The sequence below is a fragment of the Sciurus carolinensis genome, chromosome 7 (genome assembly GCF_902686445.1).
Source record: "Sciurus carolinensis chromosome 7, mSciCar1.2, whole genome shotgun sequence".
In the NCBI taxonomy this organism is placed as follows: Eukaryota; Metazoa; Chordata; class Mammalia; order Rodentia; family Sciuridae; genus Sciurus; species Sciurus carolinensis.
In genome coordinates this window covers 150,624,257-150,638,744 of record NC_062219.1, presented here as the reverse complement: position 1 = coordinate 150,638,744, position 14,488 = coordinate 150,624,257, and the positions used below count along the sequence as shown (strand labels likewise).

General features: G+C 45.1%; 1 protein-coding gene across 5 annotated transcripts in view; it reads right to left on the bottom strand.

Annotated features, from left to right (window-relative positions):
* Positions 1-14,488, bottom strand: part of Cdkal1 (CDK5 regulatory subunit associated protein 1 like 1) — a 560,769-nt gene that overhangs the window by 100,662 nt on the left and 445,619 nt on the right. For all 5 annotated transcript variants that reach the window (XM_047558430.1, XM_047558429.1, XM_047558428.1 and 2 more), the window contains exon 13: positions 12,079-12,141. In XM_047558430.1, coding sequence (XP_047414386.1) covers positions 12,079-12,141 — 63 coding nt within the window. The remainder of the gene's footprint in view (positions 1-12,078; positions 12,142-14,488) is intronic.

Here is a 14,488-nt window from a genome sequence, read left to right as displayed (position 1 = left end):
AAATCCTTATTAGGATTCCATACAGATTAGGGAAAGCACATTGTGACCCAGGTCTAGAAAAAATATTTATCAATAGTATTTTGAAAAACCCTTTCAATTCAGGGTTTTGGTTTTATAAGTTAAGGGTCTTCATGTTTTAACTGAGCTTAGTAGGGCTAAGTTATTCTAGATGGAATCATGCAGTTTAAGATGCGGTCTAGAAGCCACGGACAGGCAAAGACCACAGGTCTCCTGGACCTAAGACCCCTGGACCTGCTCCTCAGGAAGAATCAAGATTTCTACACACACTCTGCTCCAGCGTTAGAGGAGGAAAGGCTCAGTCCCTTGGAGCCATCGATATTGATACAGCTCTTCTCACCTGCCAACCACTGTACAGGTGTTAGGAAACATGATTCAGCAAATGGGCAGAGTTGCTACTTACACCGTGGGACTCATAACTTCACAGTAACACAGCTACAAGGGTCACTTACTGATACGCCATGTGGCACTAGGGGGAGAACTGGCTTTCTGGCAACAGGAGCGATCAGTTATTTATTGAGCAATTAGTATGCACTGGGCACTATTCTAGATAGTTCACCCTTATGACAACTCTATACATCGGCAAATTTCACTGACTTGAAGATGCACATTTTTCCTTCACATTTTAGTTTCTCTGACTTGGAGAAATTCTCACCACTGTAATGAGAGGTATATTTTTTCTCCCTACTGCTGTATGAATTAATGGTGAGTCTTATAATTGATGGTGTTGCAGAGACTGAAATAGAGCATTATTTTCATTTTATACAGGAGGAAACTGAAGTAAAGACAACTTGTATCGCTTCCCCACATCACAAAGCTGACACATACAAGAGCCACAGATTTGATACACTCATGAGACAAATAGAAATCAAAACCACAATCAGGTGCTTTTTCCCCTAGAAGGAGAGGAGATTTTAAAAGCTGGCTGACGCAGGGTACAGGGAGGGAGTGAGGAAGCGCGACTCCTACCCTGCTGACGGAGTGTGCGTGGAGACAGGCCTGCGGATTTACGATGTTCAGAAGCTTTATGACTCCATCCCACCATGTGGTTACATGCATGCAGTGCCACGTTGTCAGACCTCGATCTGCAGCATTAAGGTCAAAACACCAGGAGACACGAAGAGAGCCACCAAATGAGTTTAGTTAAGTAAATGCAGGAAACATCAGGCATAGAATATATAGCTATTTTTTTTAAAAGAATAAGGCAGCTCTTTATATACTGACTGAAATTATCTTCAAGATACAGTGTAAAGCAAAAAAAAAACATAAGATTTATAGTATATTAACGTTTGAATTTCAAAAAGGACATAGCTATATGCATAAAATAACTCTAAATGGGGTGAAGTGGTGCACACCTGTAATCCCAGTGCCTCAGAAGGCTGAGGTAGGAGGATCACAAGTTCAAGGTCAGCCTCAGCAAGTTAGTGAGACCCTTCCACAAAATAAAAAGGGCTGGGGTTGAAGCTCAGTGGTAGAGGGCCCCTGGGTTCAATTTCTAGTACCACGAAACAAAGCAAAAACAAACACATCCTCTAGAAGTGTGCGCAAAAACCCAGAAGCAGTGGTTCCTCTGGAGAAGGGAACAGTACTCTCTAGGACAGGGTTTCCAGGGAGACTTTCTTTGAATATGGTATTAGGTGTGTGTATTACTTATTTCATAATCAAAGCACATTTTCCCACCGTGGGTCACTACAGACATTCCCACGTCCCCACTCTGTTCCTGTAGACTGAACACCAGACTGGGAATTCAAAGGTTGCGTTCTAGTCCTGTGTCTGCTGTGGGGTGAGAGGTGAAGGCCCGGGGTGGTTACAAGACACAGATGCAAGGAAGAAGAGAGTACACACATCACATGCCTAACATGTCAAGTTCCAGCCCCAGGGCCAGGTCGGCCCCTGGTGGGGGGAGGGAGAGGAAGACTGACCCCATTCCTCAAGACACCCAGAGCCCACAGGGGGACAGTGATGTCAACAAATGCATACACCAGAGCAAAGCAGTCACCATGCAGCCCTCTCAGCCTCTGTCCCCTTGGGCTGCAAGCACCTGACCCCAGTGTGGGCCCGTCTCACAGCAAAGATATCCAGCTGCTGAAGACGGGGCAAGTCAGACATCGGGTGCCACACTGGAAGCAGGGGACAGCCTCTGCACCAGAAAGACGCTGAGAAGGTGAAACGACCCTGGTCTCGAAGGATGAGTGAGCATGATGGGACGGTGCGTCCTTCCTGTCCCTTCCTGCCCAGCAGGGTGGGAGGTCCAGAAGTCCCAGGGCCTTCCCCGCCCAGAGGAAGACCTCTCCAGGGAGAGCAGACGAACCTGTGCTGAGCGTCCCCACGGCTGCCTGCAGTGGGCGGTAAATAGGTGCCAGAAGGTACCACAGCCAACAGCCCACCAATTCCATAGCCACACAGGAGCATGGCGGAGGGCAGAGAGCAAGAGCATCCAAGAAGCCACAGAGTGCAGCGCAGACGTGGGAGGAATGCTAGGAAAACAGAAGAGGAGGAGGACGGGGAGATGGCCTGTGCAGACAGAATCCCAGGCCGGGAGGGAGCCGGGAACAGTGGCGGCTAACAGGACGGAGGGCGGGAAGGCGGACAGCAGTCATCATGAACACTCCCTACACCCACTTAAAATTTCATTTTAACTTAAAGTATAAAAGAAAATAAGAAGTAAAGTGAACGAGGCCATACATCACCTCCCTAGTGTGCGCCCATTCCTGCCTGGTACCGCACCGAGAGGGAAGCAACGATAAAGACAAAGAAACAATTTAAAATGACCCCCCCTAGAGATTCTTGTTTTATGGTTATTATTATACCTTCCAGTGAGTAAAGGTGGAGGTCTCCGTTCTTACTGAGGTGTCTGACATACAATGATCACTACTGTTGTTTGGTGGTTCCAGGGATTGAACTCAGGCGCTCTTTCATGAGCTGCATCCCCAGCCCTCTTTATTGTTTGTTCTGAGTTAGGGTCTTGCTAAACTGCAGAGGCTAGCCTTGAATTTGCACTTCTCCTGCCTCAGTTCTCCGAGTTACTGGGAATGTTGGCACGTACCACCTCACTGGTTTATAATGGTGACTGAATCCAAAGGAACTTGAGTCTTTAAAACTCCTTTATTTGATATGTGAAATTAAGATGCCTTTGGAATTCTGGGAGGCACCCGAAGGCAGTGGTGTCATGGGAAATATTAACCCTCACAGGAGAAGCTGGTTAATGAATTTTCTTCTCAGATGCAAAATCTCTAGTTCCCCAGTTCAAGGGAAGAGTGTTAAATGTATACATTTGTAAAGTGCCAAAAATGCTAACTGTAATCACATCTTCTTCATCTTGGAAAAAAATCCCTAGAGAGAATGAACTATGGCTGATGAAAATATTTTTGGTTCACTATTCTTCGTCGCAATCCTGAAAGCTGTTTGATGCAGCTCATAACCCACACGGAACGCTTATGGTCATCTGGAAGCCCCACGCAGCTCGGGCCTGTTGAACCATGTGCCGCGGAAGATGAAGGCCAGGCCTGGGCCCTTCCCCGAACAGCCTCAGCCATGCTGCACCAAGCACAGGACGCGCCACAGCCTGAGCCTCCAGAGCGGAGCTAAAAGGAAAAAAGCTAATTCAAATCCAAGTCTAGATTTCAGATAAGTAGTTTCTAGTGCATCTATGTCCCTTATATTGCATGAGACATACGTTTACTGAAAAACACTCACTGCTTATCTGAAATTCGAATTTAACTGGGTGTCTTGATTCTTACGTGCTGACTCTGGCGCCTTCATGCCACTGGCCTGACACGTCACGTGGAGCGTGTGGGCTGCATTTGTTATCCAAACGGGAAGGAGAAAAGTTGGTTAGTGGTCCTGCACGTGGCTGGGAGACACAGGACGGTTGACGGGCAGGGAGGCATCCAGCCCTGACACCATCAAGAAGAAAGGCGATGGTGACCATCCACCTGGGTGCCAGGAGTGGTGACGAGGGACAAGCACTGGTGACGGGCACGGGTGGGCGAGCGTGGGCCAGCAGCCTAGCAATGGATGGCGCACACTCTGGCTTCTGGTCCAATACCAAACTCTCTTTGAACCTTGCTGCTTCCTCCTTACGGACAAGAACTTCATAGAGGCGGTAAATGACCCACAACAGCAGAAACAAATACCCGTAAGCTTCGCAAATCACTTGAAAACACAGGAACCATGGATCTGTGAATCTTTGCATTTTTTAAAAAATTAGCACTTTCATAACGAAGGCTCGTAGAGGATCTGACCACGATCTTTGGTTTTCCTCTATCATTGGTGTTCCTGGAGTGCCTGGTTGGGTAGGTAGAGGAAGAGAACAACACACTAACTAGGGCATTCTTAAACCATGACCCGAGAAACTCTCACTTCTGCATCGTAACTGATAATATGCCCGTAAGAAGTCACAAAGTTCACTCACTTTCTTCCTGGATGCTAAGACCTCTAGTTTCCTAATGGGTAGGGAAGAATGTGAACGCATAGATCTGAAGCGTGCCATGAATGCTAACTGTGATCGTGGCTTCTTACCTGCACAAAAACCCTAAAGGAAATCAACTGTGGGTCCATGGAAATCATTTCAATTCATGATTCTTCGTAAAGAGAATTCTGGAAACTGTTTTGTGCAGCCGCATCTGTACTGCAGCCTGTGGTCAACACAGCTGGGGGCCTGGTCAGGGGACAGGACAGCATTCTGGCCACTCCCACTGGCTCTGCTGCCACCTCACTATCTCCAGGCCGTTTTCTCAGCTTTATTTAATGCTTTAGGCTTTTAGGCTGCAGTTTAGCATAAGGACATCCTGGCTGTCTGGGCTCTCAGCAACTCCAATCCTCCACTGGACCACTGTGTGCCGTATAGACCCCGCTCTGAGCCCCGCAGTGGGAGCTCCTCACGGAGGAGCAGGAAGGAGGCGGTTGGATGAGGTTCTCTCAGAAGCTGGTCCGGCAGTGCCCAAGAGGTCTGCTAGTCTCTGTATTGTCTCAGCCCTAAGGCCCAGCTTGAACCGTGTGCCTGTGCGTCACGTGACTGGGGACCCTGTTTGCTCTGGCCCCAGTCTCTCCTTGTTCTTTCTTATACTGCATTTAGGTTTAGACTTGGGCTTGTGGAGACAGAAAGCAAGAAGACCCACTCTGATCCTGAGTTTAAGTCGTGTTTGCTAATCCATCTTCCATCAGAGCGTCTGCTGCTGGGACTGTCCTCCATCACTGTGTCTGACACAGTGGCTGGGAGGGAGGAGCATGGGCCTGGAGTGAGGAGCTCTGCAAGTGCCCTGCTTATAAGTTTGAGCAGTTACTGAACTTGTGTCTCTGTTTGCTAATGTGTAACAGGATCAAGAAGAACAGAGAGGTTTTAAAAGGTAGCACCATCATCGTCATCATCAAAAAAGATCTATGCAGATTTCATTCTCTTTGCCAATCCTCAGGTAACTGGCAGAGCGGATTCTGGAATCCGTAGGATCTATGATTTCAACAGCATCAGAATCTCTGCATTCGTACATACTTGCCTACCACCCATCCCTGCAGTGACACCAATATGTATAAAATAGAGTTTAATGTTAAGAACTGTACTGCATTAAAAGGAGAAGGGAAAACATACAGGTACAATATCAAAGTTAGGCTCAAGCAACAAGATCTGCTCTGCAACTTGAACCATGAACTGCTGAGGGTTAAAAAGTAGGAACAAGCTGTGGATTCTGGCAGACACAGGAAGCAAGGAGTGGGCAGAGATGCCGCTGACATGGCTCTCAGCCAAGCTGGGCCTGAATCTTCAGCAACTGTTACCTGGTCACCTGGAGAAGACGACATCTAATAATCGCAGGCATGGATTCCACCCCAGGAGAACTCTTCAGTCTGTCCTTCGTTTGGCCCGAGAGTGGGGCTAAGGAAGTGCACCTCATATTTACTGAAGTATTCCCTTCCCTGTATCCCAAGGCCATGACCCCGAGCATGGTTTTCGTATGAGGACGTGTGTCAACAGAACAATGACACTCGATCAATTAGACATGGATCCAATTGTTCCTGATATTTAGCAACATCCCTAAAATTACTTCTTAAACATTTTTTATCTTTACCAAAGATGGGAAACAGAGTTAAGTGCACAAATGGCTTTGGGCAATCTGATGCAGAGAACTGTTTTAAGCATGGCAAAAACATGCCAAATCAATAACTTGTTTCTTTATCTGCATGTGCCATGAAAATCTGGCTATCTCAGAGTGCCGGATCCATTCAAAACTGAATTTGCTATTTCCAGACAGCAGATAGCACGGAGCTCCACAGAGTAGCAGGCAAGAGTCCAGATTCACATTTCTCTCTAGAGCAGCCCTAAGCAGCCGGGGCTGCATGATGTGACTCAAAGCCCAGGGGCCAGTGAAGGCTCAACGCTGCCAGGGCTGCCCCAGGAGCCTGGCAAGTGGCCCTTAGTCTCCAAACTAAAGAGCTGGGTCAAGTGACGTCTGATATCTTAAGTCGCCAGACCAATCTAATGAACAGAGAAATGTAAATCAATAAGTGATTTCTGAAACAAAACTGCCTCTTGCTCATGAGGTATGACAAGAGTATTTATGAAATCTGATGTCACAGAGATTTACTAGACTCTGAGGGAAGGAAGGATGGTAGTGTAACCCAAGACCACTGATACGGATTTTTACTACATGCTTCTGCCCAAGCAAAGCCACAGAAAACATTATTTTACATTTGTATTATATAATACTTCACTGTGCACTAGTAGAAATGAATCCCAGATGTGGTGAGTAACAGTGTTGAAGGTAGTCTTAGGAAGTGTGGATTACTGAAACACATACGGATACTATTTGTACATTTAATACTGCAATTAAAAATTAATCGCACTGATACATTACTTAGTTATCCATTCAAGTTATGCCTAGAACACTCTTTCCTTAAGACAAAAATACAATAATTCTCAAAGCGTTAGTACTTGTACAATATCTAATTATAAGCAAGTCATGTGTGGTTCTCTGGGTTCCGTGTCCTGTCTTTTATGAGCACACGTTTGCTGTCCCCACCTGGCTGCCTGCACATGTTCACTGTTTTTGTTACCCGACCACTCTCTACAGCGATAGTTCATTAACCCAATCTTAAGAACGAGCTGTACCTAAGAGTTTTCAAGACAAGTGCAATTTGTTCCTAAAACACCAGTGCTTCCAAAACTAGGGTATGCACATCTTTACTTTTTTAAAACCAAACATCTGCTTCTCGATGTAAATTAATCCCAATTACTTTCCCCTGGGACTACTAACTTGTACCAGGAGTTCTGGGCTTGGGGTCTAAATTAAGTGCTCCTGGTGCTGCACTTTCAGAGTTCCTCTGTTAATGACCTGCAGTTTTTACAGCCTGTCCTTCTTATGTTTGCTATGCTGTCACTGCTTCCTGAATTCTTGAAGCAATGACCACCCTCTCTGTAGCTGCTGCTAGGTTGACTGTGGTGGGGGCAACCAGGAATCCACCTTTGTGAGAACTGCTTTTTTTAAAAAAGAATGGGCTGCTGGTGAATGAGGGCTGAGGAAGTAATGAGGTGGGGGAGAGAATGAAATAATGTTTTGAACAGCTCGCCTGGCTTTCTTGCAAATTCCAAGCTGGGTTTGAAGTGCCCAGACTGGCACAGAGACATCGGGCTGAGCACAGCACTAGCTAGAGCTCCTTCATCCACTCATAAGTGAACTTACCAAAAGCCGCCTCCTAGACACGCATGAATTTGTTTACGCTCAGCTGAGATACGTGTAGGCACGTCGAAAGATTGTTAAAATAATGATCAGTCACCAGACAGAAAACCAAAGCCCACCCTACCAACATGGAGGCTATAAACCATGTCATCTCTATGACATGCCCTTTGATTTATGTCTATACGTGCAGAAAGACGGCTAAAATGGAAACAAGAAGCTCTCCTCACAAAACACACACACTGCAACAGTGACAATCTACTGGATGCTCACTCTTAATGGTGGAATAGATGTTAAGACACTCCAATTAATTGCATTTAGGAATTTACTCAGATTTGCAGATGTTGAAAACTGCCATAGACTTAAACAGAATTTTTTTCTTTATATTTTCACATTTTATGACTTTATATTAGATTAAAAACATCTGTGTTTAGTTAATAAATGTAGATTCCCCCCCTGAACACACAAGTCTGATAAAAAGTTAATAAAAGAGAAAGAAAAAGAGACAACTTTTTTTTTTTTTTTTTTTTTTTGGGGTGCTGGGGATCGAACCCAGGGCCTGTACTTACAAAGCAAGTACTCTACCGACTGAGCTATCTCCCCAGCCGCAAGAGACAACTTTTATGTGGATACTAAGATCTTCTGCAGGCCAAGGACACAGCACCCATGCTAAATTGCGTGGCTGAAACGATGCAGCCTACACCTACTTGTGACTTATTCGAAGGAAAAGTCTACCGCAGGTTCCCATTCTGTGACCTGGAAGGCCTCTGCCCTGTAGCCTTCCCTGCGACTCATTAGGGCATGTTTTCAGAAACCACAGGCCCTGCTTATTATTTGTTTATTAAAATAACACAGGAAAGAATGCCTAAAATACTATCAGATTACCAGCTCTCTCGGATTACATTTACCAATGGTCCCTTTTATTTGGACAGATAAATAGGAATTAGCCCTGATCAGGTCTTTCTGTACAAGCCTTTTTTTTTAAACTAGAAGAACTTCTGAAAATAGTTTTAAAGAAATGGACATGAAACCAGAGACAAGAGTCCAAAATAAAATCCTCCCAAACTGGAGCCAAGCTTCCTAGTGTAAGAAGTCAAGCATTTCCCGACTCATTCTGGGTACACCTTTTGCTTTGAGTTGTTTGCTTTTTGCAACAGCATTTAAAAGAAAACCAGCTGACCACTTACAACCCGAACAACGGCTGTGGGGTATGATTAAGAAATGCACCTGGCCTCACTCAACAACACGTTTGTTTAACCTGCTGACTTTCCTGTGTCTGGGGTCAGGCAGGAGCAATCTGGGTTAGGGGCAGGAAAAGTGATATGACTGACTCACCCAGAACAAAGCACTGGTTACCCTCGTAATTACAACCACTTTAACAGTTTCTAGTAGGCAAGGCTAGCATTTAAGTGACCCACTATAATTTGGGATGAAATCCCAGGAAATCAGGCCAGTTTTGGAGCAGGAGTGGCATTTTTGAGTTTACTCAGCATGATGAACCCACTGAACGCTGAGTGTTCCTCCTGGGCACAAATGTAGGTCAAGGGGATAAATGAACTCTAAAGGGGTTTAGCCGTGGAGGAAGGCTACAGAGTATGCGCTCCCAGGAGCAATGAGGGTTTATTTTACTTGTACATCTTTCCTCTTATGGAAAATTTGAATTATACGGAAAGATGTACAGGAGAAAACACCAAGAGCCATCACTCAGCGTTGCTGATCAGCAACACGTCCCAACTCGCCCCTCTTTGACTTTTAGGAAGCAAATCATAAACAGTCGATTTTTACTTTATATAAGCTTTCATTTACGATATATGTGAATATTTTTCTCAAGATCACTCCAATGAGCTCACTGAGCATGAGATGTTTGAACCAACTTTAACCACACCTTGTAAAACGTTCTTACAATAAAACCTATCTGCCTAGAACTAATTTGCTTGAATGTAATTGGGTAATTAAAATGACAAAGTTACTTGAAACACAACCCTCTATTATTTTATTTTTGGGGAAAAACAGCCTCCTAAATTGAGAAAACAGGGCCTGTAACTTTATCCCTATGGTTCCAGTCTTGGTGGACATGCCAACAAGAGACGAAGTCAAAGGTAGCACGGTTAGAGTCGCCTGAACACTGCCTGGAAGATGGGAGGAGGTCGCAAAGGGCCCAGAAGCTGCCTGGAACAAAATTCCCCTTCCCTTCACTCCATGCACACACGGAATAAAACAGAAAGCCAGCAGACCAAACCTGGAGCTTCAAAAATCACTCAGCAAGCGGCCTAGCTACTTACAGTAATTTATTACCCAGGTTAAAGCAAAGATCAAAAGAACTCCATCTAGCAGGGATATTCAATTCTTCATTGCTTGATGACTAATTTGTAGGGAAATGAAGTCTTCACAAGAGAAGCCAAAATAATCTGAGGTGACTTTGATACAGTGCCACAGAGGACATGAAGAGGAAGCCAGGAGGGCTGCAAATGGCCAGGTTCCATCAAGAGTTCTAATAAAAGAGCAACGGAATTTCCCTGAACTGCAAATTCAAGAATGTTAGAAGTGGGCAAAAGTTAGGCAAGCCGGGCAAAACCTTTGATTTGTCACAGCCTGTGTGTGTGCGTGTGTGTGTTGCTGTGGCTGAATGCTAACTTGAGCCAGTGTTGTAGTTAATTAAAAGCCTTCATCCTTCTGTAGCCCACCCCCCCTCCAAAAAAAAGCAGCATTCCCATCAGTCATCTGGCCCATCTGGCTCCTTTGCGGTCCCACACCGTCCCTCAGCGTGGTCAGACACTGCTGGCTCTCTCAATCACCAGCAAAGTCCTGTGTGCTGCAAAGTGACTGAGTTAGCTTCAAAAATGTTAAGTTGAAATGGTAACTTTGAGTGTTGCCTAGCGCTATGGTCACGTTCAGCATAAACATCTTTTACAAATTCCTGGCACTTAAGTCAGTGGTCACTTTAGAAATACCAGAAACTATTCAGGGTCTCGTAACTCCCAGGAACAACTGGCACCAGCTCTTCCTCCTGAGTGCAGACATCTCTGTGCTCCCGGTTGAGGAAGCAGCCTTCGCGCTAGTTATTTTGGCTAGTTAAAAAATCCCCACCACATGTCTGTCTATAAATTTGTAGAAAGAGATTTAAGTTTATATTAGCATTTCAACTGTGCAAATTTTTTGTTTGCTTCTGAAATCACCTCGAATTAACAGATTTATTGGAACCGTACTTAGCTCAGAAGTTTAACACGAGTCTCACAAATCTTGTAATATATTCCCATGAAGATGTGGGGTGATGAGCATTTTCTTAAAACTGAATTGAAGTGTGTGATTTTTTTTAAAGAAGGAATCCTTATCTTTTATAAATACACTGTAAAATACTTAGAAACCTGGGAACTCTTCAAATATGGGGCTGGAGAGTGTGGGGTATAAAATGAAGCAAGAATGACCAAGGGTCTTCATAAAGCAGGCACTAGTATGTAAAGGCATTACATTTTTTGGTCTAATTCTGTCAGCAAAACTTTCTTTTTTAAAATGGACACATTTTATTTATTTATTTATTTTGATACTAGGGATTGAACCCAAGGGTGCTTTACCACTTAGCTACATCACCAGCCCTTGCAATTTTTTTTTTTTTTTTAATTTTGAGACAGGATCTCACTAAGTTGCTTAGGGCCTCATTAAATTGCTGAGGTTGGCCTCGAGCTCACTGTTCCTCCTGCCTCAGCCTCCCAAGTCACTGAGAATACAGGTGTGTGCTACCACCCCCGGCCTAGCAAAAGCCTTGATAGTGAATATTTCGGATACAAAGCTGCACACTTTTTGTAAGGATTATCATGTAGCAAAATAACACTCAGAGCAGTGAGGAATCCAGACTTGGCAGGTAGTGTTTCAACCACCTTTACCACTTTAAAAGCCTAGTTTACTCACTACAGTGTTTGGAAATAGTAAACAAAACTAACCAACAACAACAGTAGCAACAAAATAGCAAAGAAATAAATACCCGAAATCTGCCTTTTCAGTCTTTGAGATGCCACTGATATACATGTTAATATTTTTTTTTTTGCGCAGTACTGGGGATAGATCCCAAGCCTCACATGTGCTAATCAAGTGTTCTACTACTGAATGACAGTCCCAGTCCATGTCACTGGATTTTAATGTAAATGAAATACAACTAATTTAGTTCAGAACTATGAATTTTCTGTTGTCTTCATAGGCACTGACAATTAAAACAAACATAAATGTAATTGGTAAGCATACTTCAACATGACCATACACTGCACAAACTGTGCTACATGTTCAGAAAGACCTAAGTCTGAAATTTCGTTACTAAATACTAGTCCTGGAAGTTTTCACATAAAGGTGCCAATCATCACCAATAACTCTAACACCCGACACAGGACAGCTTGCTTCTTACCTTGTGGTCGTACGGATTGTAGGAGTGAAACACGCGAGAGAGGTCTTTGGTCCTGTGCTTCTTCTGTGGAAGAGAAACACAAGCATTGAGGTTGACAGATGGCACAGACCACACAAGGACACGAGCCCACACCCATTTGTACCGAGCTGTCATTTATTTAGAGATTCTTCCTTTGTGCAAGCTGAGGGGACACACAGGTAAGAGCAGAAACAAGTCGCCTACGGTCACGCAGATCATGGTCATAGAGTAGACATGCAACCTCTCCCCAGAAGGTTTCAAAATTAAAACCATTATCATCAAAGGCTCTATCACAAAACACACGAATCAGAGACTGAAATGGAGGAAAAATAGTGAATATAAAGAAAACTTGATATGCATTTTGGTCACTTTCGACTTTACTGCAGCAACAAGTAAACCGGGCACTGGCGTCACCCACTAAGAGGCTGCGCACGCAGGCTTCCCGGACTCAGCCTGCGCCCACAGTGTGGGGCACTTGGTTCCTCCGCTGCTCCAGAGCCCAGCTGCTGTGCTCTCCTCTTACGCACAGCAGGCACTCAAGAAGGGCTGGCTAAATAATGAATAAGCGCATCCGAGGCAGGCACACTACCTCGCATCTGCAAAGAGGCACACCTTTCCAGCTGAGCAGCACTACTCAAGTCCCCTGTCCACCTCTGCAACAGCCAACTAAAGCCACTGCTTTCTTTCTCCTCCACGGTGACTGGCCCACCCTCATGACCATGACCAGCAGCTTTGTGACCTGGTCCAAATCTTCCATGCGTACATGTGTGCACACGCGCACACACATTTAGAATGGATACAAAATGTTTTCTGTGCTGATTATAAAATTTATTGTATGTCATTCTCTTCCATCACAGAATTAGCCCACTGCCACATCTTAAAAGTTGGTCGTGAAAGTGGTTCATCTGTCCTTAACACTGCCCCTGTCCTGCTTCTGGTTCTCCTCTGGTGTTTATTCCCACTGCCAGGTGCTGGGCGGCTTCTGTCTTGGCTCGTGAATGACCCTTGCTGGGTATTCAGGAGGCCCGGGGGGGGGGCATGCTTGGCTTCCTTCAGTGCCTTGTGGGGCATCTGCCGCACCCCCACAGTGCTGGAGGTCGCAGCTCCTGCAGGGTTCTGTGCAAATTCTGCAGCCACCCTGATAAACAGCCCAGCTGATGTTAAAATCACTTCTACACACTCAGTCTCCCAGAGACCTGGGCCACTATTCCAGAACTACCCTGCAGTCCCAATTCCACTGGCAGTCCTTTCAATTACTTGGCCTGCTTTCGATTGTGATGCCCACTGAAAGTCTTCCCTCCCAGATTCAGCCGCCATTCCCGACCTTTCTGTCCTCCTCTTGGATGGTACTTCTGAAACCATCTGACTTGGAAGTAATTCAGCACTTCTCCTCCCCTACAGAGTGCCACAGAGTGGAGTTGTCCCTTCCAGGGGACTGGACGCAGCTCCCTGGGCTAAGGGCACGCTAGCTCTGGAGCCTTGGGATCTGCTCTGAACAGGTCACTTGCCCATCTAAGTTTACATTAGCCTGCGATTTTCTCCCTCTCCTTTCACACACTTAGTTGATGTAACTATCCTTGGCTTACACTTCACTCAGAAGAAAACTGATGAATACTAACGCTTCCTACTAAGGAAGCGTTACTTGATATAGCACATTGGGGAACACTTTTTTTTCAGAAAGAAAATTGTGCCAGAGAAGATAAAATAGGCAGCCTATCAATATTTATTTTAGGAAGTGTCCCAAGGACTGTTCGGTCTTAGAAATGATAGAGCTACCAGTTTGAGCTGGCAGGTAGATGCAAGTTGCTTTTTGGGACCTTTGAGTGTGGGTTGGCATCTCCATCTTCACAGCCAAGACCCACATATGCCTTTTTTTCTTCTTCTTCTTCTTCTTGGTGCTGAGATTGAACCTGGGGCCTCACATGTGTTAAGCACATGCTCTACCACTGAGCTACACCCCTGGCCCTACACATGTTTTAAGCTACGTCAAATAATTTTGGGAGGGAAGTAAGTATAACATGATTTGGACTAGCTCGAAAGAAGTCAGCAAGGAAACAATGCACTTGTTTGTTTTTTGTGAAGACAGCTTTGTTACACAGTAATATTGGCTGTGTGAATCTTAAAGGTTGTATGTGCTCATCTGCTATCTGAAAGTCACTCGTGTTCAGGAAGAAACACTGAAATCATGAGTGATCAGCTGTCTAGTGAAACCCTGCTCCTTCCACTTGTTCCGTGATGGTGGTTTCAAAGCCAGTCCTGACATCTGTCCTGAATGGCTAGGGCCAGTGGCAACACTCAGCGGGGTCATTTTCAGGACTTTTCTTCAGTGTGCTCTGCACACAGGCAGAGGGTACGGTGACCTGGATCCTAGAGCATGCTGCATAGACCTGGG